The sequence below is a fragment of the Staurois parvus genome, unplaced genomic scaffold (genome assembly GCF_062004578.1).
Source record: "Staurois parvus isolate SC_StPar_1 unplaced genomic scaffold, SC_StPar_1.0 ptg000362l, whole genome shotgun sequence".
NCBI classification, from domain to species: Eukaryota; Metazoa; Chordata; class Amphibia; order Anura; family Ranidae; genus Staurois; species Staurois parvus.
Window position 1 is genome coordinate 5,933,393 of NW_028318158.1, and position 24,709 is coordinate 5,958,101.

Here is a 24,709-nt window from a genome sequence, read left to right on the forward strand (position 1 = left end):
TTGCAGAAGGCCTAGAGCTCCCATAGAGAATCTATTCTTGACCTTAATTCTTGAGCATGAGCTTTGTCCAGGACCAGATCCAAGGATGCAGAAAACTGGGAGGGCAGATTTTTTTTAAATCTGATCACCCAACCAAAAGCCTGGAACATCTGGACATATGTAGATAGCTGTAAGGGAGACAAGTCCTTCAGGAGAAGGTTGTCCAGATAACCCATAACCTGGATGTTTAGAAGGACAGGAATCCTTTATGAAAACTCTGAGGATAGGCCAAAAGGCAGTGGAACAAACTGAAAGGGAGACTATTTGAGCAGAAAGCACGAATGAGGGGGGTAAATGGGGAAATGCAGATAAGTCATCCTGGATGCCTAGGTATGCCAAGTATTCTTTGCAGATTCCATGTGAAATTTTGTACGGTTAGGGTATTTGTTGAAGAATATGTCCAGAATAGGATGAATGCCATCACTGGGCTTTGGTACCATGAACAAGTTTGAGTACCTTTTGAACCTGTCATGTCTGGGGGTACGGTCTCAACTATGCCCTGGGACAAGAGAGGTTCAAGGTAATGCACAAATCTGACTGTCTTTGGGGAGATTTTGCTTAGAAAAAAACAAACACAAAACAGTGAGGAGGGTAAAGTTTTAAACTATTTTGTATCTTCCTGAATCCACTGACTCAAAAGAGAAGGAGTAGGGATATAGGGAGGGCACCCAATGGGCATGTCCTTGAAAGCTTTACCAGCGTCCAAGCACCTGAAGGTACAAGCCTATCGCATTGGGTCTATGAATACTCTGTCTGTGCCCTGTACTATACAATTCAGGTTTAGGTATACTGCTGTCTACTGTCCAATCATAGACTGGGTCAAGAGAGGTGACAAAGCAGTACTACTTGCCTGGTGTAATCACTGAGACCAGCCTGGCTGTACTGTATAGCAGAGCCATAAAAAGGTTAGGAGCAGCTGTTAAAAATTATAATGCCATTGCCAGGTTGAAGGGATTTATAAGCTTCACTCTTCTCCCCCTTCTTTCCTTAGCGCTTCCAGTACAGATCAGAGGGTTTCCAATTTATCAAAGTAAACACATGCCAGCACGTGACCAATCAGAATCACTCTGATCCACCCTATGGAAAGGGAAAGCAAAGCTATCAAATCTCTGGACTGCTCCACCAGCTGTGTTGGCAGGTCATCACCCATGAAGGTAAGTGCAGTGGGGAGGATATAGGGGGTTGGTTCACCTTTTCATTATTTGATAATGTGAACTTACACTGCTTGCATATACACAAAAAATTAAACCGTAAATAGCTGCATTTGACTTGGTATCTGCCTCCTGCAGTGCAAGGAACATGCTGCTAGGAGGAAAGCAGAGTGACAGGGAAGAGCTCTTCAGTCTGCCATGCTTCCTTCACTGTCAAACCACACACTGGGGTGCACACCTGTAGGTGAAAATGCAGAGGGGACAAAGTCCGGTATCATCAATTTTAGAGCAGTGCTGCAGAGTGGTCCAAGTCTCAGAACTGGTTGGGTAGAAACAAATCTTTAGAGCACCAGAACAGCTCTCCCCTATGTTTTTCACTTAAACAAGTTGAACATGTTAAGTCAGAATGTTGGGAAAATAGATTATGGACTTTATGAAAGTGCAGGTTTGTGCATTAGCAGCAAGCTCTTCATATAAGAAGGTAGTGACTCTTAAAATAGAACTTTCATAGTAAATATCCAAACTATTGATGTAAGCTAGAAAAAAAAAAAAAAAAAAAAAAAAAAAAAAAAGGTAGATGAAACTCTTCATTAAAGTATGTATTTAATTTTAAGAGCTCAGGGTTTGATTACACAAAAAAATCAGGACACAACACACCTTTGGTGATCAAACAATGCAATGTTCAATAGAAAAACAATATGCAAAATGTATAATAAAAAATATTCACGGATTAAGCTATTCATTACAAATTCTAGTATGAAACATTTCATTACATGGCGGATAATTCTTTCCCAAACCATCAGATTTACCAGTAAACTGATTTCTCTGTTAAAGTGTACCTGTCATCCAGGCAGCCATATTGTGCCTGAGGGTACAAAGGACAATGCCAACCCAAAACGGATTTTTATTTTTAATTTGGTATTGCAAGGTTTGCTGGCAAGTTGAATCACATCAGTTTCTTACATCCAAAGAAGGGTACTTTTTTGCAAGATATTAGTCAAGAGTCTCCATTGCACCCAACCATCGCTGCCATTGTGAACAGGATAACGCCAAATTAGGGACTCTGTCAAGGGGACATTATTAAGACCTTATGGCCATACAGGAAGGAGAACAATCTACTGCAGGTACATTTCAGCATTGGGGTCCCCTGAGAGATGAGAAACTGTTGGATAAGTCAATGAACCAGTCCCTACCGAATACAGAAACATCACTTTTGGGTGTAGTGGGCATTACTGGAAACCACAGATGAAAAAAAAAAAAAAAAAAAAAATATACAAAATAAAAAAAAAAAAAAACACATTAAAATAACTCTATAGTATGTAATCAGCGGTACAATAAAAAGTTTGAGGCAATTTCAGGAGTTGGTGAAAAATAAAATATATACACACCCTTGATCAGGAAACCTCCAATAAAATTTGTTTTTTTTAAAGAAAAGGGAAGAGAAAGGCATCAGAAATTGGCCGGAAGTGCACACTATTATGGAGTTTATTGGTGGTGTGTGTCTTTTTTGACTAGATTTTTTTCTATGCAGTCCATGTTTAGGTGGAGGGCAATGAAAATAGCACAAACCAGAAAAATTACCAAAATTCCATCTTTGTCATGAAGAAATTCCTTCTATCTTGGAGTTAAACAGGGTTAAAACATTTTATTAGATTACAGAGGCTTTAAAAAAGGATAAGTTCACCTTTCAGACAAAAATAATAAAATGCACAATTTTTTTTTTACCTGCAAAAAAATGTGCATTTATTATTTTTGTCTATAGGAGCCTGGAAAGCTTTGCACCAGTGATCATTAGATCACTGATGCCATGCAGGTCTCGTGCAGATCTGTCATAATATCTGCTTGCTGTACGGGATGTATGGTCAAGCAGATATTCTGACAGGAAGCTTCAATGAATTACCACGGCACTCCAAAGCACCATGGTAATTAATTGAAAACTACAAGCAGACAGCCGCTAAGACTGCCGGGACTTGCAGTTCATTCATTCATGGCAGTCCGTGAATGAATGATGCAGCCATGTGGGCGGAGCCCTGCACGGCCATGCGGTTTTCAAATTTGACAGATAGTCCGGGGAGACGTCACAGTAGCCCTTTGCCATAAGCACCAAACACTCATTCCATATAACTGAAGTCTGCTGACATCAGTAGCCAATTGCAGGCACTGCAGTGCAGGACACACGATGCCAGCTGCAGAAATGTAAGACCCACTTACAGTGGCCATATATGGTTCAAAATTTGGTCGGTTCAGCACAAACCAGGTGAATTTTAATCCATGTATGTGCAGGCTGGTTGTACAGAAGTCAATCTACCAATCAGCTTCTGTACAACCAGCCTGTTGGGCTTTTCCTGAAATTGCCCTAATGCAAGTTCATAGCATAAAATTGGCAAACAATGCAGGATCATATTTTGGCAGCGTCATCTTCCTACCCCTTCAACCAGGATCAGTTAAGTCAGTTTTATGTACAAATCTACACTACTGCCCTATGCCAACACACAGTAAACAAAGTGGTTTAGTAATGGTTTCCTGGCAGCCTACATTACATCTGATACTCTCCCTGGGCCATTACCAACCCACAGAACCAGTAAATATATACAGTATACTTCTGTACCCACCATCATTCCCCTTTCCAGTACCTTCCTGTGCCATTATCACATAGGTTCTGCCATCCTTACTACAGTACAGTGCGGAATACTAGTCTACTCTATCCACCTCTCTTGCATTATAAAGCAATACATTGTGTGATATGCAGTACCTTCCGCTGGGCTTCAGGAAAACAGAAAATTGAATCAATAGTTCCTGTAATTCCCTTTCCTGGCACCTATCCTATTATAGGGCAGGAAACCCTCCTTGGACTATATTGAACTCTGAGACGTTGGTGCACGTCAGGGTCCAGTAACAAAACTACCATTTCTCTATCCAATGAGCAGGTCTCTGTATTCTACAGAGGCAATCTCATAAAACAGTGTAATCTGTCTTAGACCCCAGTAATATGGTGAAGTCAAATCAGGGAAGCACACAGCATTACGTTTTTTGGTTAAACAAATGTAATACCGGACATCGGTGATGTAAATTGCTAGGATTATTACATTTAGACATTAAAGCAACTTTGTTGCTAAAATGAGACTACAATAAAAGGGTTTCCTGCAAACAAAACATGGAATACTCCCTGCTGCTGTCCATGGGGTTGCTTTTTGCAGTAATGAAATGAAAAGTACCAACTGAGGATCCTGCAGTATCCAGCACTTCCTGAAATGTCGATTTGTGGGTCTTCCGCTGTGCTCTGTAGCTCTTCCTACTTGCTGTGTCCTGTAGTGACATAGGGGCTGGAATATTGAAAAACTGAACACTGTGGGAGACCAGGAATCTGACACTCCAAAAATAGCAGTTTCTCTTCACTACTGCAGTGATCAGAAGTATGTGCTGTCACGTGCTGTAGTAGTTCAATGATTCTTCCCGTCACAGTGTAGCTGCTTGCCCATATGAGGTACGAGCACGCAGATACACTGACAGGTTTGCAGTCTTACATGGCATCAGTGACCTACTGATCACTGGTGCAATGCTTTTCAGGCTCAAAAAAAATATAGAAGTTTTATTGTTAAGTTATTCTTTAAGTCAGCCACATAGGTAAAACAGGAACCCATTATAGATTACATGTCGGTTTTATTTTTCTACTAATCTACTGTGGGCCTGATGGATAAAAGTGTTTTTTTTAAGCTATTCTTGGTTTTAATAAAATCAATTGTATGGTTAAAACCACATACCATTAGCAATCACTGTTCTGTCAAGCTCATCTGATTGCTAATGACATACCCTATGCTATAAGCTACATAGCAGCATGTAAATGGTACTTATAGTATATCTAAATCCCCAAATAATTATCAGTCCTTAGGTGGGGTGGTTGCACTTGTTTTCACTTTTCAGTACATTTTCAGCACAGAAATTACCTGTTAGATATGTCTACACTGCATTGCAATCAAGACAAAGTCCAGATGGTATGACATACGTGGTTTCCGCCATAGATACAGTGGCACAAAAAAAAAAAAAAAAGCCAAAACTTGACGGGACAAAAAAGGTTTGTTGCTAACAGGATCACCAGGTGCTAATAAGCAACAAGAAGCCTGTAGAGAAAAAAAAATGCAGCCAACACATCTAAAGAATTAGGGCACTGTGCAGCCTTGAGCAAACAATTCCTACTAGACACTGCTGTGCAGCTGATGCCATAGGGATTTGTGTTATCTTAAATCATTTGGAGCAATTATTATTGGCATAACTCAGGCCTTTAATGTGGAATTCCAGGCTATACTGAACTACTCATTTCAGAAATGCACCCTCCCTACCTAACACCTGTGCAAGAAATGTGTATATTTACTCTGCCAGTCAGAAGTTGGGGGGGGGCTTAGGAGCACCAACAGATGGGCCATAGGAGCCTATGCTCCTAGGTACTACCAGCCATTGTTGGGCGCTCTCAACTGTTCCCTGTAGCCACCATTGGCTGACACGGGGATCACCTGACCAGACCAGAACAGCCTGCAAATAAGCAAGTATATACATCTTTCTTGCACATGTTAATCAGCAGAAGTGTTGGTATAGCCTGGAATTCCACTTTAAAAAAAAGGTAAACTAGCCTATTGCCCACAACACCCAATCAGCTGCCAGTTGTCATTTTTAAAGCTCCGGATCAAAAATAAAACGAAAGAAGATGATTGGTTGGTGTGGGCAGTAAACTGGTCTATTTTTAATCGACCTTTTATACAAAAACCCTGTGTATTCCATGACCATACCTGAAAGATTAATTCCTTCATTTTCCTCCAGGTCAGGTGGAGCTGAGATGTGGAACTAAATTTTAACACAGACTTATCTCTGAATTTCAGGTTGTATCGAAATCACTGCCCTCCAGCCAGAACTTGTCCTGGTTGGTATGAAAATCCGATTAGCATTATAGTCATAAATTGTGTTGTGTTAACGACTATATACAGAAGTGAACCGGTCACAATAAGTCCATGAATGCGCTGATCTGTGGGGACGGCGAACTCCCTGTAATGTTTGACAGCTCATCTGGTAATTACACAGGTTTTACTACTGTAGCATAAAATCAGGAACTGCAGCAGAACCATCTTGCCGTCAGCTTGTCAGTTCCTCTTCCAGCAGTGGGTCCTGGCCAAGTCACAGACCAGGAGGTGGTATCTGCGGTGAGATGTAGGTCTTCTGCGCAGAAAGATGGAAGACTCAGGAGAGGGTCAGTCTTTATGTAACGTCTGATGTAAGTGCAGATACAGAGGCTTCTTGGTTAGCAGCTGTAGTTTCTTCCTTTTAAAGTCCGTTGGCTTCTTGTAGCTGCAGATCAATTAAGTAGACTTTAAAATTGAATTACACAAAATGGAACATAATTTACCACGACATACAAGTAGATATACTCTGTTTCCAAGCCCTATTTCACCTCTGCTATGCTGAAACTGTAAAATAAGTCCAAAAAAACAAAAAAGTGGTGGCAGCACTTCAGTAAAATCTAATAGGAATAGCTTTATTAGACTGGGCAAACAAACATGAAGCCCCACTTGGGACTCTTATATATATCAGGCAAATATATCAGGCAAGACTTCATGTTCCAGCATGTGCAGGAGATCTGTCAGCTTCAGCATTGCCGAATCTGTGCAGTGAGTTTTTTTTTTATTTTTTTAAATCAAAGAAAGTTATTTACTGAGCTACCTTCAAAAATGTACAAAAACCTCACAGCATGTTGCCAACATGCAGAGAAAACAAAGTAAATCTGCCATCAGATACAAAAATGAACATTTGACAGCATTACATTTTGCAGTTGAATGAACAGGCTAGCAGTGTAACTGCAAGGTGAACGTAGAGGTGACCTTCAAATGACAATGGTGAGATCACAAGGTGTATAATAGCAAAAAAAAAAAAAAAAGTAAATAGTACAAAAGAAAAAAAAAAAATTCTAAAAAAAGGACCAGCAAATCAGCCGGCCACAGTCCTATCGCCTTCAATAAAAAGTATAACCAAAACGATTATCCACAGCTGGATTTACAATAAATATATACTAGTGGATTCACCTTTCAACCCGCTGTATCTAAAGTATAAATATAAGGTGACATAATACTTCTTACCCCTGTAATAATTGTTCCATGACTTATTGGTGAGGAGCTAGTCCAGGAGACTCAAGGCATGCTTGCCATAAAGAGAAAAAAAATTGCGGTGTGCATTTCTGTGCTGGTAAGTGAGTTTTTCCTGAATCAGGATAGAGCTGACCTGACTGATCCAATGTTTTATGGTGGGGACATGGGAGACATCCAAAATCTAGCAATTTGCTTTCAGGCAACATACAATTGGATGAGAGCTATATGTTGTAGTGAGGGAAAAAGTTCCTCATCGATATTGCTCAGCAAACAAACCACAGGAATTGTAAGTTAAAGCACAGCAGATATTGTATCAGTGGCTCATTTCCAATAAAGTTTATGGCATCTCCACAAGAGATGTATGAGGTCGCCTTCATCATTGCGACATTTGGGGCAGAGAGGAGAATCTCGCCTACTCCAATTATACAACTGGGTTGGTGTACGATCAGCCCTATGTAGCAGGAACAATTGGGACAATTTATATGACTGGAGAAACAGAACTAAGGGGGTTGGACTGTAAACCCAGCTTCCAGATATCTCTTCCAAAGTCCACTAGGTCTTGTTCCCACTTACGTCTGCAGGGCAATTTAGCAGAATCTTGTACAATTGAAAGCAGACTGGAATAAATCCTAGAGATCATACTCTTTTTACTGGTTTCCAACATCACCTCCATCAAGAAAGGGTGGTCAACTAAAGACAACGTAGAATGTCTGGCCTGTACCTGTAGGGCATGTCTTAGCTGAAGGTACAGTTGGGTCCATATACATTTGGACACAAGCACAATTTTAGTTTTTTTCAGGTATTTACTAAGCACACATTCAAGCTATACATGTGAAAAAAAAAAAAAAAAAGTTTGCGCTAGATGCGTGCAAGTTATACAAAAATGAAATATAATACAATATATCCAAATAAAAACTGCTGCCACCTTAAAGTGAAATAAATCATATAAAACAACAAATGAACCCTAAGTGATTCAGTGGCACTGTTCATAAACAAATTAATAAGTGACTGTGTGGAATGATCGCCGTTTGCGTACGTGCGAGACTGACGCATGCATTCACCTTTCCACGCAAGCACAGGGGCAAGTTCAAAAAAGATTTTTTTTTTTTTTCAAAGAGATAGTGTAAAAATACATTTTATTTATGCTTTTAATCACTTATCGCTGTCACAAGGAATTTAAACCTCCCTTGTGACAGCAATAGGCATGTGAGAGGGACTCTTTATGGAGAGATCTGAGTTCAACAAGACCCCAAATCCCTCCTCTGCCCTTAAAAGCATTTAATCACACCAAGATCAGTATGATCAATCGCTTTTCTTTTTTAAAAATGTACCAGAGTAGCTGTAGGCATCATCCCGCTAGAACAGCTCAAACTCCAGCTGGTACAAAATGTTGCCAAGGACAGGAAGAGAACGTAAATCTCCAGATAGCAGTACAAACCTCATACAAGGATTCTAATCCCTTCCCACTATATTTAGGAAAATTTTCTGGTTAGACAAACACTTTAAAACATCACAGTGATCAAGAAGACAGCATGCACCTACACATGAAGAATCACTCACAGTTCTATTACTATCTGTCCCGATTTGATCTCGTCCATCTCCATGAAGGCAAAACATTTTGTGCTTGTAAACCTCTTCTTCGGCTTGTAGTGCTTGAACTCAAAGAAAATAGCTGCCCCTAAAAGTCAGACACAAGGAGGTGATCACACATGATGAGGAGTCCAGAGAGAACATTCATGAAAAGTGCTCAGGACAATGTGGCCAAGAAAGGTGACTGAGAAGGGGTTACATCTTGCAGCCAATCAAAAACTACAAATAAGCAGGACCTTAGTCATGCAACCTATTTCCTGTGTGCCGAGGAGTAGCCCTGGGGCTCACAGGAGACATCCACAACTCCGTCCCAAACTACATCACCAACTTCGTCTCAATAGATCACCCAAATGGTCCCCTCTGCTCCTCACACAACCTACTCTCTAAGCTCCATTGTCACCTACTCACCTCCAGGAACTCTCCAGTTCCTCGGAACGTCCTACCCAGATTTGTCCACCTATCTCCAACTCTGTCTGCCTATAGGGGATCCCTGAAACTCACCTCTTCAAAGAAGCCTATCCTCCTGTATCACTTTACTCTCCTTTTTAGATGGCAAGCTGTCATGAGCATGGCCATAGCCATCTTTTCTTGAACTATATTTAAACTACCATTTCCCTTTATTTTAAAGTGCTGCAGCAAATCTTGGAGCTATAAAAACCCTGTATAATAATATTATTGGGGCAGAGAACACAACTCGTGTCACTATGAGAGTGCTATTCTCTGCAGCATTTTGGACCTGCACCCCACCAGAGAAGAAGACCCCATGCATTATGTGCCTGGGCCAAAGGCACCTGGAAAACTGAAAGCTGCAATCTGGTTTTAAAACCGCTTTCAGGTTTTTACTGCCGTCTGTGTCCCTATTGTCAGAACAGGAAGGGATTGTGAATCTCCCCAACAAGGACACAGAAAGAAAAAAAAAAAACAAAAAAACACACACCTTAGCTTAAAAAAAAGGAAGAGGGAAAGTTCTGGTAAAAGCTTTTATTGCTGTCCGTGTCCTCCTGGCCTGGTGACAAGCATACACTCATCATTTCATATGGACATCACAAGGACAGGAAGGGAGGGGAAATCTCCGTGAGGAGGTCATATATAGTTAAATAAAAAAATAAAATAAAATACATTTTTATATATATATTTTTATTAATAATAAAGAAATGTATTCTATTTCCTCTGTAAAATATTTTAACGTGAAACCTCACCCTAAATAAAAAAAAAGGGAAAGTTTTGCTTTATGCCCTCTCACCCATCCTCTTCTTTTGAAACCTGAATTGGCAGCTACCCTCTACCACTTCTAGTAAAATCACCTATAAGTTCTACCACCCCACAAACCACCCTCCCCTGCCCGCTCTCTACGCCTGCAACTTTCTGGAACATTTCATGGGCCCAGAAAGGCTGCGGTAAAATTCACAGCACAGCCACATGCCACCGGCGCATCCGTGCTGTTCCTTCAGAGCTCTGTGCTGCAGCAAAGACTCCCGTGAGCATGCACAGGAGTGAAGTTATCGCGGCTCCGCCAATCAAGCGGCCAGAGCCTGCAAACCCAGAAGGAAGACCGGGTGAAGGTGGAAGCCTGGTCAGCGGTGACAGCACGCCACTGGAGGGCTTATTTCTAAGGCAAGTCTTTCCTAATGCGATGCATACTGGCACATTATGACATTTCGCAGGGGAATTTCTTTTTTTTTGGCGGTCTACTAGCGCTTTAAAGGAGAATGCAAGACAATTTTTTAAACTTATGACAAAGCGTTGGTTATTATAACCTCTTTAATTTGGGTCATTTTTGTTCTGACTAGTTAGAGTAGTGAGACATGGAGACAGGATGTGAGTGATTGCACATGATTACCAAGCTGGTTTCATTTTTGCAATGTTGGTTTTCATCTGACAAATCCAACGAGGTTTCTTGCACTTAATTTTTGGGTTCTTCTACATAAGTGGCTGTTTAACTGGAGCTGCCTTAATTCTAATGCATTTTTAAACAAAAAAAGAAGAGGAAAATATACCTTTTGTGATTTTTTCAATGTGTTTCTGAATTTCAATTTCCACATTAAAATGAACATATGTGTCTTCTTTCCGGGACGCCATGGGAGTGTCTTGTACAGGGGTCAAGTCTATACCATTTATATCTGCAAAACAAAAAAAAGACCATGAACCGTTCTTATTACACTGTTCTCACCTTCCCCAATACAGGTTCATTCAGTAAATTTAATCTTAAAAAGCAGAACTTTACCCAGAACTTGATGAAAAATAATGTTCTTTAGCAAGGCACATTCCTCAATTATGCTACCAAAAAATAGCGTGTGCTGTAAATTGCCTCCAGCACGGTTCCTGATTCATTTCTTGCCAGAGACTGCCATTTTGCTATAGCTCAGAGCCCCAGAGCAGCAGTAAATCTTTAGGCTGTCAGCAGTTTGGCCTCTACATTGCCTGCACAGCGCCAAAAAATAAAGAGCACTTAAGCATGTGCAGAGCAGGGTGAGACAGTGCATTACTGGATTTTAACAGTATAGGCACTTATGTTTTACATAGCTATACCTGCAAAAGGGGCAAGCCTGAAATGATCCTGCAGGACTTACCGTATTTTTCGCCTTATAAGACGCACTTTTTCTTCCCCAAAACTGGGGGGGGGGGGGGGGGGGGGGGGAAGTTGGTGCGTCTTATACGACGAATAGAGAGAGAATCCGTGAGGCGCGGCCACGGCCGTAGGAAAGGCCGCGGCTTTGGCCTATCTCTGGAGCGGTCGGCCATCTTAGTACACCCGGCGGTGCGCGCTGACGTCATCACCCCCTCTGCTCGTGGATCCTACCATAGCGCGGATCTACAGGTGAGGAGCAGGGCAATGCAATGTTACTGGCTATTATTACTATGTTGGGGGCAATGTTACTGGCTATTATTACTAATGTGGGGGCAATGTTACTGGCTATTATTACTAATGTGGGGGCAATGTTACTGGCTATTATTACTAATGTGGGGGCAATGTTACTGGCTATTATTATTATGTTGGGGGCAATGTTACTGGCTATTATTACTAATGTGGGGGCAATGTTACTGGCTATTATTACTAATGTGGGGGCAATGTTACTGGCTATTATTACTAATGTGGGGGCAATGCTGCACTGGAACAGTGATGGTGATGACGAGTGGGGGGCAATGGTGGACTTTACAGTGATGAGTGGGGGCAATGGTGGACAGTATTGGGTTCAGAATCTTTTTTCTAGATTTTCCTCCTTTAAAATTGGGTGCGTCTTATATGGCGAAAAATACGGTAATTTTTTGACGAAAGTTGCTCTTTAACGTGGGAGGGCAGTCCACAGCAAGGCATGATTACATTTAAAGAGGACCTGAACTTAAAAAGCAAAGATTTGTTATCTTATTGGGAACATCAAGAAGTATTAATTGGATCTAATCAGTGCCTTGAAAATTGTACCTTTTGTTTTGAATTCTTCCTGAAAAATAGCAGTATACAGCTGTAATTCTGTGTGAGATCACCTAATGTACTGCCTATAACACAGTCTATAATGGGGGAAGGGTCTGATCAGTCAAAAGATTTTCTCCCTCATTCACAGATTGTGTTACAGGCAGTGTAATCCATAAAAGAACTTTTGATGGAGGAAGGAAGGAGTCCCCATCGGACAAACTGTGTGTTTACCAGTGAGTTCATCGATCCTGTGTCCATTCATCACTGGAGAATAGTAAACAGTTTACTATTCTGCAGTTTTGTGAATGAATATATAGACTGTTAGACTCCCATTCATTCATGTACAGTGCAGTGATCCTGTGAGGCAGTTTACCTGCATGGGGATGCAGAGGTGTTCCGTGCATCTCCACATCTGTGCGGATCCAGAAGCATGTCCCTGAGCTCACACTGTCTGCATTCAGGGCCATGTACCCACACGGATGTCAGATTGGGAGCAGCAGCTATGCCCTTGCAGCCGCTGCATCCCAAATGACAAGAATTGGACTGCCTGCATGGGGATGCACAGAACACCTAAGTGGTTAAACATGGCTCTCCACGGGCATACACTTTAGTACGCCCCATGTGAGCAAGGTCTTAGTATAATTTTAGCTGTAATTGTACAAGTTATGTTGTGTTTGTGTGCACTAAAAATGGTATTAAGTGTATTTTTAGTAAAAATAGAGTTTGCGCAACATTTGCGCAACTATTGGGTGGCGTAAAAGAAAAATTATATCAGAAGCAGTTTTTTCTACTCTACAGGTCATGTGCTTTCAGAAAATATATGGTGTGAAAAGCTGTAAGTGAAAAAAAGATTTTTAGAGTGAATTGTTTTCATTTACAGTTTAGTGCACCTTTAAATTTTCACGATTTCACAAAATGGCAAAAATGATAAAAATGTACAAATATTTGTCATTTATTAACTCAAGTTTTAGCGTTTATATTTAGCAGGAACTTAGCAGGAATTTTGTTTAAAGTTTTGCCATATATATGTATCCAGTAATAATAATTTTAGTGTATTTTTTAGTAAAAAAAAATAAAAATAGGGAACTGATAAACATTTGCGCAACTATTGCTGGGCCTAAAAAATAAATATCAGTAGCACAATTAATAATTCTAAAAGTCACATGCTTTCAGAAAAATGTATGGTTTGGGGGGGGGGGGGGAAGGGGGGAGAAGGGGGGAGAGAGGCTTTTCAAACTCTGAAAGCTGCAAGTGAAAAATGATAGCCTCCAGATTTTGAGTAAATCGTTTCATTTACAGTTTTGTGTACTTTGTGTTTTCACCATTTCCCAAAAAGGAGCAATTAAAAATTAAACAAATATTTGTTATTTAATAACTCAATACAGTTTTAGCTTTAATATTTAGGAGGAATTTGTAAATTTTTCCATGTATATATAGTTGTGCTCAAAAGTTTGCCATTAAAAAAATGGCAATTAAGGGCTCATGTACACTGCAGCTGATAAACTCACGTTTAGGAGATGTTCAGCATTTTTTTCAGCAGCCCCTGAACTCTCCCTAATGTTTTCCTATGTGTCCATGTACACATCTTCGTTTACAGGCATTTGAGTTTAGTCGTTTTTTTGAATGCAGAAAACTTGCGTTCTGCATTCGATCTTATCGGCGTTTCAAATGCAAAATGCTTGTAAATGCGGCAAAAATCACGTTTATAAGGGTTTTAAATTTTTGCATGCAAAGAGTTTTCAAGGTACTCATATGGACAAAACAGTGAACACAGGATGTTCCTACCAAGCTTGTCACACATTGTAATGACCAATTCACTCCTCAGGCCTCTCCCACCCTTGGAAACAAAAGATATGTGAATGACCATTCCCACCTCAAATTCTTCATGAAGACCCCCTGCCAGGTGGCCTTAATGACTCCCTCCACCAGACACCTTTTCCCATGCTTGGAAACAAGAAATGTTAATGAACAACTCACACCTAATTATCTCAACACATACTGCTGTCTCTGCTTCTACTCTCTGTATTTCTCAGAAACAGTCTGAAATAGTTCATAATTTACCACTTTTCAGTGCATTATGTCCATTTGGAAAGTTCTCCTGTGCTTATCTTTAAAAAATGCACATAAAACGTGTTATGGAAATGTGGCTAAACAGACTTTTTTTAACCTACATTTTCCAGCAGTCAGTTTCCATCGTTCAAAAGTGTTCCGTGCACATGGGGCCTAAAAAGGTTTATTTACCACATCTTTGGCTTTTTAAATTAAAATTTGTGTATGTATAAATAGTCAACAATTCTGTTAGTATCTAGCCTGCTCAGTGCATCCACGTGGGAGCCAAGTCACAGGGAGCAGAAAAGAACTGTCAAAAGACCTGCGTAACAAGGTAAAAGGAACTTTATAAAGAAGGATGTAAAAATATCTAAAGATCTGAATATACCAGACAGTACTGTTCAAATCAGTTATCAAGAAGTGGAAAATTCAGGGATCTCTTGATACCAAGCCAAGATCAGGTGGACCAAGAAATATTGTAGCCACAACTGCCAGAAAAACTGTTTAGGATACAAAGAAAAACCCACCGGTAACTTCAACAGAAATACAGGCTGCTCTGGGAAAAAAAAAAAAAAAAAAAAAAAGAGAAGACAGTGTCAATGTTTCAAGGCAACGATACTTGAACAAAAATAGGCTGCATGGTTGAGTTGCCAGTAAGAATCCTTTACTGAGCCATGAGACTTTTATAAAAAAAAAAAAAAAAAAATCACTGAGAATGTTCTCTTATAATGCTGCTATGAACTGCAAGAATTACAACTATTTAGTGAACTGTGAAGGCTGTTTGTACCAAGACCAGCCCACAGGATCAATGTCAAAGAGAACATCGTATAAACAGAATCATATACAGATTAACATCCAAAAAGGCATAAATAGTTTTCCATTTATATTTTGGAGGGTTGCAAATCAAAATTAAAAAAGGTTGTTTGGCATGTTCTGACTATACAGAGGAGTGACATGGCTCCCACAATGCACTGCTGCCATTAGTATGCTCTGGAAGATTGCTTCCAAAAGGTGTGGAGCAGTTAGTTAGCCAAAATGACAACATGGTAAGAAAATCTGGTGTGAGCAGCTGTGAAGCTTGGACCGAGAGGACAGGATTCCCAGAAAGGGGCAGTCAGGATAAACGGCTCTCCTGGGAATGGAGAGGGGGGGGGGAAAAACAAAAAAAAAAAAAAAAACAAAAAAAAAAAACACCACAACACCATGCACATGTCAGAAGCAAAACCACGGATCAGAGGGATAAGGAGACCTTCCAAGAAGAGACAATATCATTGGGCAGTTATCCTAAGCCAAGCGCTGCAACAGACTTTGTATTTTTAGATCAGCAAAAAACATTGTGCCGTACAATCCTATCAAAAGAAGTGCCGTGTCAGATAATGGAGAACATTTATCAAAATAGAAAATTAGGCAGACACATTACCAACACTAATCTGAAATTATCAAAGGATGCAATGCCATGGCACTTTGTGTTTGCGACTTCTACCCTTGCTATCCCAGGTGCCCTGCTGCAACAGGTTTGTAAACATCACCTCTAATAGTGTAGTCAGTCTGTACTTTATTTAAAGTGAACCTTTGGGAAAGCAATAGATTTGTTGGAAGCTGAACCCCAACATAAATAAATTGAGAGGCACAGAACAGGCACTGCAAGGCCACGGAAAATGATCCTTTGACAGAGATTCTCCAGTATGTTGTCCATTTTCTACAAGATAACAAACACTCCTGACATTCACAGTTGCTGTGGAATGCCCACATGACGGCTCCCAAGTGATGCTCAACTAATTCACACTTCCTGAAGGGATTAGAACAGTCAGAGAAATATTTCCTCCACACTGCATAGGTCTTAAATTCTCCCTCTGGACTTTTTCACTGGGAGAAAGAAGGAAAGAAAGAAGGAAAGGAGGAAAGGAGGAGAGGAAAGCATAAGGATGCAGACACTGACCCTTCACGCTGACAGTTATGTATGGGTCAATACACTGGCCAGCATCCTTCAAGCCAATCTTTTCAATTCGTATGGTGAGTAGTGTCATCGCAGGCTCGGAAGGTAGTCTGGGTAGAAGAGTTCCTAGGGAAAAAAAAAAAAAAAAAAAAAAAAAAAAAAAAAATCACATAATAAATACCTTAAGAAGAGATATATTAGGAATAGCTGGGCTCCTGTTAGCCCTCTATCACTCAAATAAGCAAAATAGTTCAACTGCAATAATAAGAAAAGTTTATTAGTTTAAAAATGAAGGGCATCCAACTTACAAGAATGCTAATGCATTTCGTCTATATAGTCTTATAGCCTAAGCTGAGGTGTGTAGCCGAAATGTGTTAGCACTTGATGCTGGATGCCCTGGACTTTTAACCAGTTTCCTACCGGGTCAATTCAGACATTTCTCTCCTACATGTAAAAAATTTGTATTTTTTTTGCTAAAAATCACTTAGAACCCGCAAAACACACACACACACTTTTTTACAGAGGCCCTAAGGAATAAAATGGTGGGTTTTGCAAATATATTTTTATGTCACATGGTACTTGTGCAGTGGTTTTTCAAACTCAATTTTTTTTTTTTTTTTTTTAACAAATACACTTTAATGAATTTTATTTAACACACACTAAATAGTACCTAGTTTTTTGTTGAAATATAAAAGATGTTATGCTGAGTAAAATCCATATCAAATATGTCACGCTTTAAAATTGTGTGCGACCACTGAGCGATGCCAAAGTACAGTACTTAAAAATCTCCATAGGCAACGCTTTAAAAGCCTTTACAGGTTTCATGTTTAGAGTTACACAGGAAGTCTGGATCTAAAATTATTGCCCTCACTCTGACGTAAGCGACAATAACTCACAAGTGTGGTGCAATCACGGTTTTGGTGCGTGTGACGGACGTATGCTTTGGCGCGTAAGTGGGAGAGGGGGTGGGGTGTGGGGGGGGATGGTTTGACCGACCGCCTAACTTTTTTGTAATTATTTTATTTGAAAAATGTTTTACTATTTTTTTTAAATCAACTTTATTGCTTTCACAAGGGATGGGCCACATCCCTTGTGAAAGCATGGGCCGTGACAGGTCCTCTTTATGGCGAGACCCCCCCCCTCTCCTCTGGCCTCCAATGCAGTCAGACACAGATCAGACTGATCAGCTGCTTACCTGGCTGCTAGGCTGTGCCGAGGGGCTTTATGCTAGTGTTGATGCCATTAGCTTGAAACATTTCTGAGATCATTCAGAAATTATGGATATTTGCATTTGACCTCCTTCTGACCTGTATTTGATCTGTTTCAAGAGGTTGTTACACTCCAATACATTTGTATGAGCATGCAAAACCCTTTGAAGCTAATATAAGCCCACTGACACAGGCGCTAACATGGAGCTCAGCTGAGTCTGGATGGAGATCCGATTTTTGTGTGCTGCATCTAGGTAACACTTTTAGGATGTGTTCCTCCTCCAGCCTCTGAGTGATGTAAGGATGCAACTAAACCTCAAACAATTCAAAGAAATATTACATGGGGGGGGGGGGGCAAAAAAAAAAAAAGAAAAAAAAGTAAAAATAACTTGTTCCATGTATCCCTACCTTGTATGGCTCCTGTGATGATAGAAGGGACACCAGCACATGTAGAGGCCATGCATGTAGAGCAGCGTGGGTAGAAGCACAATGAGGCGACATAAAAAATGGAGCATGCAGGGAGCGCCGGGGTCATGGCACAGGGAGAAATAAGAGCATGCATATATATTAATAGACTACTCCCTATGAAATGGCAAGATATCACACAGCAATTTACAGTTTACAAAAATGCAAAGGATTAAAAAAAAAAAAAAAAAAAAAGGAAGAAGTAGTACACGTGTCCTGGCTGCAAGAGCTTTGGCAAGGATGGTCTACTTGTTAGATATAAGAGGCCACAACTGCACCCCTGAGGGCCTCACATTAATGTTCAGCCTTTACGCTGGCATGCTGCAGGAGTGGCTGGGGACTACAGACATACTGCAGTAATGGTTTGGGACCATAGACATACTGTAAGACTGGTTAGAGGCTGCCAGAGATCACTGACATTACAGGACTTTTACAAGACAAAGCTCACATTAGTGCTCCCTACAGCCGCTTTAAAAATGACTGATGCCAAATATAGTATTTTTTTCATCTAGATCCATAGAAGATCAGTTCACACAAACACATAATGCAGAAGGGAATAAATAAATCAAACCATTGAACTAGCATATGCTGGTGTAATGAGAGAAATAAATTCTCAGAATTGCCATCCTAACCTTCCAGCTTTGAATACCTAGAGAAACAAACCACTCTTACCCGGTACACGGGCTGGAAAGGAGTCTGGAGAACCCACCCCAGCACCTCCATCCTCTTCCTCCTCCTCCACTTCCAAATTTTCTTCTTCTCCAGGTGCCAAAATCCTCCTACAAAACAAAATAGATGAGAACATCTGTGCAACTTGTGACATCTCCATATTCCTTTTCTTTAGTTAGAAATATTTACAAGGAGTACAAAAAAATCCCCAAAAAACCCTAGGATGGGTTTTTTTTTATGTAGCAGAGACTTTGTAAAAAAAAAAAAAACAAAAAAAAATAAAAAAACACCTTTCACTCTTCTACACTTCCTATGGTGCATGGAGAAGGACCAACACACAGCAGAGTCTGCCATAATGTAGAGGGGGAGATGTATGGCATTTTTCTTTTTCATGTATACATGGATTCATTTGTTAGTTTACAAAGCCTTATTTCAGTATATAGTTGTAATGTGTACATGGGGGCAGCCATATTTGTTCATTGCTTTGTACTGCTTTACACCATACAAATTGCTGATCCATTGAAAGCAATGCACCCATGAGGTGGATATATTAAAAGTTGTTAGCCAGGCAATCTGAGTGCTTTCAGTAAGCAACAAAACCCCCTCTATGGGCTTCACTACAAATCTCTATTTATTGCATTAAAAATATGGAAGAGCAGGCACATAAAAATAAGTCGTAAAAAGAAAAGTACTCCTGTTCATATCAATATATAGACATGTATAAATGATGCCAGGTGATCATCCAGGGAGCTAAAGTCCACTCACCTTAAAGGAACAGGTTGTACATCAAAAGGGAATTCTTTATTGTAGGTTAGAAGGTTGTCTAGAACTAGAACAAAAACAATATTAAAAAATACCGCACATTTGGATTTTAAAAGCTTATCCCACTCCAAAGTGACAGAAATAATAAAATTTCAAGAGTTCTGAAGTGGTCTCAATTCTCAGACTCCTCCCTGCCCCTATGGTTTTTGCTATGGGCCTGAGGAAGGGTGTAGAGACATAAAACCACCAGGGATATTGCTAATGGGGTCTCCATACACTTGTTATGGGTGGTTACTATTGTTTTCAACCACCTCCTATCTACTTAAAAAAAATCTGGGCCCCAGTAGCAATTGCTATGAACCAGTCTGGAACGGTCTCTAAAAATGAGGTCCTAATAAAAATGGCAACATTGGAAACCTCTATACTTTTGAAGGATATGAGTCTGACCAGCAGAATTGCATGTTTTTCATAGGGCCCCTATATATATTTGTCATAAGGCAGTACCAATTATTACCAACAGGTGACCAAGCAGCAGCCATTACTGTACGGTAGTGTAAATAAGCTATTCCCTGCATCACCTCTTCAGAAATCAGCAAGTGGCACAAGTTAGGAAGGGTTGCTTCCATCAGTGCTTTCCCACAAGCATTTTGCTTAGGGACAAGTTTTCTTTAACAACGGTCTACTTACTTGGCTCTAGTTTCTTTAGATCTTCCAGCTTGAACCCTTCTTGAGATTGCGTGGACTGAAAAAAAAAAAAAAAAAAAAAAAAAAATTTATTTATATATATATATATATATATATATATATATATATATATATATATATATATATAATAATAATAATAATAATGCAGACATTTATATAGCACAAACAGTTTACACAGTGCTTTACCATAATGTACATTCAGATCAGTCCCTGCCCTCAAGGAGCTGTATTACAGTCCAAGGTCCCCTATATCACATGCATACATACACAAATGGACCTATTAGCATAGCTTTGGTGCATGGCAGGAAACCAAACTACCTGGAGAAAACCAACCCCAGCACAGGGCTAATGTACAAACTATGTGAAGACAGTTTCATGGCTGGAACAATGAACGCAGGACTCCAGTGCTGCAGAGAAGATGACTCAGATGTAATCCACAGGTGGCTGAGCGGTAGGCAGTAAAATAGCGAGGCTTTTTTTTCCAGTCACCTGTGAATTAAATCTGAATCCCACCTATATGTATACATCCTAAATCTTTGCTTGGTTATGCTCTCCCCTGAGTGCCAAGCCTCTTCACCTTCGCATTACTACCATAATGGCCTCTGATAGTACTGACAATCACCAAATTTCACTCTAAATTTAGCAAGACTAGCAGTCAGCAGTAGCAGTGTCCAAGATGATCTCACACTGCAGATATACAGTAATGAGACTAAAGAACGGGAGTGCCTAGGCATAGGAAATACATTGCTATTTAACAGGAGGAATTAAAGAAAAAAAAACTAAAAGGGTACATTTCGCAGGGTAATGTTAAGACATAATTATTTCTAAATGCTCCGAGCCATGAGTTGGTGCAATGAGAAGCTGGTGTACCTGGATTAGGACTGTCTAGGGTGACAAAAGAAAAAAAAAAATCCGTCTTTTTACAAAAGCAGAGAGACTGAGATGGTGAGACCTCAACAGCTTGAACCAACTCCAGACAGACAATGGACGGAAATAATTTTTCAACGGAGTCGATTGGGATGAAAGGTAGAAAATACCTAAGGCAGGGAGTATGTCCTGGGCCTCAACAACAACTTGTTTTTCTGCAAGCAACCTTTTCTGGTTTTGCATAAGAAGACCAGTAGCTCAGATGTGATGGATACTAGAATATCACCTTATGGGGTACAATATAGCTCTGGTTCTTTAAGTGCTTCAGAAACCACCATTTAAAAACAGACACATTTAGATCGAAGTCACAGGAAAATGAACAGGGAGGGAGCTACATGGGAGAATCCCTGTATTAAAGGTCATAATCAAAAGGTGTTAGGCCAATGGTCTCCAAAACAAGACCATAAGAGAAGAAGCCTTACCTCTGATGACAGCCGAATGCTGGCCCAGACTTTGTGGGAAGAGGATTCATCCCATGGTGAACTCCTAGGGTGGAAGACCCAGACCCCCACCAGGTGAAGTGTTCCTTCAATGGAGGACTTCACGTTTTTAACGTCCCAGGAATGATGTTAAAGCCGGGCACTGAAGCAAGATGGTAAATCTGTCCTTGAGACAGAAGATTCAGATATTCTGGTAAAGCACATGGATCATCTGCCAGTTGTCTCTCCAGGTCTACATACCACACCCACCCGGGCCAGTTAAGAATAAGGATCACCAAAATGCCCTCCAGCTTGATCCTGTGAGGCAGACAAGGAAGACGTTTCAGGGAAGGAAAGGCATAGATCAGGGTGTACCAATTCCATGTAGTCACTAGAGCACCCACTACTTTTGCCAGAGGATCCCTGTACCTGGTGACAAACCTGCTTAGTTAGTGGTTGAACCTGGGAGGTCAACAGCCAGTGGTCAGATGTGATGGATACTAGAATATCACCTTATGGGGTACAATATAGACGATTCTTTAAGTGCCTCAGAAACCACCATATAAAAACTATAGACACCAGAACCTGTGACAGGTCTTGGAACAGCTCTATGTTTACATGAAGTTCTGCCCAACAGAAGATGCAATCCAACCCTCTTGCTGTGGTGAAATTTCGGGTTTATCCAATGTTGCAGAGACAGACAAATCAATGAAAGCTCAAGGGCGTTGATAAGATGAGACTTCCAACAACGTTGACCAAGCTCCCTGTACCAGAAAAGTAACCAGGACTCTTCCCCAACACAACAAACTTATTATACAGGATTTATATAGCACCAACAGTTTGCTCGGCGCTTTACAATATAAAGGGAGACAATACAGCAACAATTCAAGAGAGTTAGGAGGGCCTATAAAATATGCTTTGATTGCTATGCCACAAGCAAGAGTCTCACGGACACAAAGCCCAGCACAATCTTTAATAAAAAAAATAAAAAAAAAAATAAAAAAAAACAAACATTCATTACAAATGGTTTTGCACAAACTGTGGAAGAGTGCATTACACAAAGTGTGGAAGGATTCAGGAATGTATTATGCACAGAATGCAGGATTCAGGAACGTATTATGCACAGAGTGCAGGATTCAGGAACGTATTATGCACAGAGTGCAGGATTCAGGAACGTATTATGCACAGAGTGCAGGATTCAGGAGTGTGTTTCATACAGAGTGCAAGGTTCAGAAGTTAAACTGCAAAGACACCAATTAAACCTACACATTCTAAAATCTTGATTAACAGCATACAGGAGCCAAGGCAGGAATGCAGGCATCAGATGGAAAACAAAATAAGTGCTGCCAAGCAGGACCTGCAGCAGTGTGAACATCTAGCACAGCCAGGGATTGGCGAACAAGCCGGTAGGGTACGTCTGCAATGAGAGAGAGTGCATCTGTCAAGTCCAACCTGTGATGTCAGAGATGGGCAGAGCCGACGTGTTTCAGGGGTCCTGCCCCCTTTTAAAACCAACCCCTTTATAGGGAAACAACAGGCATTAATACAGTGCAAACCAGGAAAAAGGCGGCAAGGGGCAGGAACAATTGGAACCACTGCATGTGCACCTGCAGATGCTACAATTCAGGTTTATTATATACTGCTGCTGGTGCACATGCAGTAGTTCCAATTGGTCCTGACCTTTGTCACGGTCTTCCATGGCCAGCAATGTATAAATGCCGGCTGTTTGTCTATGCTGTGCTGGCTTGACAAAGAGGGTGGAGCCCCTGAAACGCCTATTGGCCCAGCCCATCCCTGACATCACAGGTTGGAGTTGACAGCTGCATTCTCTCATTGCCACTACAAGACCTGCTGGCTTGCCCACCTATCCCTGGTTGTTCTAGATGTTCACACTGCTGCAGGTCCTGCTTGGCCGGAAGTTAGCATGTAAAAGGATAGAGTAATGCGAGACAAAGCCCCTGTACACTGAGACCCCGGAACAAAAGTTGAAAATGCGGGACTGTTGGGAACGTGAACAGGATGGAATAAAACCCCTGAAAACACTCTGCCACAAGAATTGGGGCAATGAAACCTTGATCCAAAAGACCCAAGAAGGCTCAATGGACATGTTCATCCGTGTAGTGGGCACAAGACGAGAATGGGGCAGAGAGCGAAACGCCAGGTTGTAGCCCTTGAAGATGACCTTACACACCCAGGTGTCTGAGATACAGGGTGTTTCTAATCTCCATACAGGAAGACTTTGAACAGCAGGTGTACTGTGAAAGTTGCTGACGGCATCCATCCTCCTAGGACACTAGCAAAAACTGAGGCATGCTGGTAGTGGGAGGGATTACCCCAGGCTGGCCTATTTTTTTTTTTTGTCTGGTGTCCACTCCTCCTCTAGCAGTATAATCTACAGGTGAAAGATTTCTTGTGTCCCTCAATGAATGAGAAAAAAAAAAAAAAAAAAAAAATAATGATTAAAACACACATTCATACACACCCAATCCAAAGGTTTCCCATATGTGAAGTGTTGTGAGGTCAGTCATTATGACTTTAGGAAAAGCTTTCATGACAGATGTTAAATTTATGCAATATGTTGGCATGTTTGATATAAAACTGGATTGTTCAGCTGGGACACACCCTTCTTCATTCAAGTCCTGCAGGCGGGTTGTGTCGCGGCTGCCTGCCACCAATCTCACAGCTGACAATGAAGAGAGGCAGGAGGCCAGAGGGACCTCTCACTGGATGCACACAAGTCAGCTGGAGTCCACACCAATTCATCTCTATCCTCTGAACTGTGGCTCTGTCTGCTACACAGCAGCCAGCATATAGAACAATACAATAAATCACAGCTTACAAGCTCTAAGGTGTGGTGGCTGCATTACTTTTCTATCTGCTGCCCAAATACATTATCAGAAAGTTCAGATTTTTCAGGCAGGATCAGGAATTTTTCTGGTGTCCTTGTAGCTTCCTGTGCACTAAATTGAAGTCTCGAAAAGGAATTATCTGCCTTCCCAGCTATCTTCTCTGATCTAAAAAAAAACCTCTCCCTTAATATAGATGAGAAGGCAAGGTGTTTGTAGCCCAAATCAAAAACGCAGTCTAGGATGACAACACTACTCCTTCATAGAGCATGTGTGGTCACCCTAAGATAGGAAGCTAGTTACTAATAGGATCAACATGTAAAAATAAAAGGAAAAAAATCCTGAAAAAGAAAAACTAATGCAACCACCTCATCTAAAACAGACTGGTAAGCTGCAATATTTT

At 40.7% G+C, this 24,709-nt stretch overlaps 1 protein-coding gene across 1 annotated transcript in view; it reads right to left on the minus strand.

Annotated features, from left to right (window-relative positions):
- Positions 1–1,776: 1,776 nt before the first annotated feature.
- AIDA (axin interactor, dorsalization associated) overlaps positions 1,777–24,709 on the minus strand; it is a 47,414-nt gene continuing 24,481 nt past the window's right edge. The window contains exons 4-10 of the mRNA XM_089685052.1: positions 20,097–20,151; positions 19,413–19,476; positions 18,651–18,757; positions 16,309–16,431; positions 10,906–11,028; positions 8,879–8,996; positions 1,777–6,524 (exon numbers count right to left, since the gene is read on the minus strand). Of these exons, the coding sequence (XP_089541178.1) occupies positions 6,428–6,524; positions 8,879–8,996; positions 10,906–11,028; positions 16,309–16,431; positions 18,651–18,757; positions 19,413–19,476; positions 20,097–20,151 (687 nt within the window). The 3' untranslated portion in view covers positions 1,777–6,427. The remainder of the gene's footprint in view (positions 6,525–8,878; positions 8,997–10,905; positions 11,029–16,308; positions 16,432–18,650; positions 18,758–19,412; positions 19,477–20,096; positions 20,152–24,709) is intronic.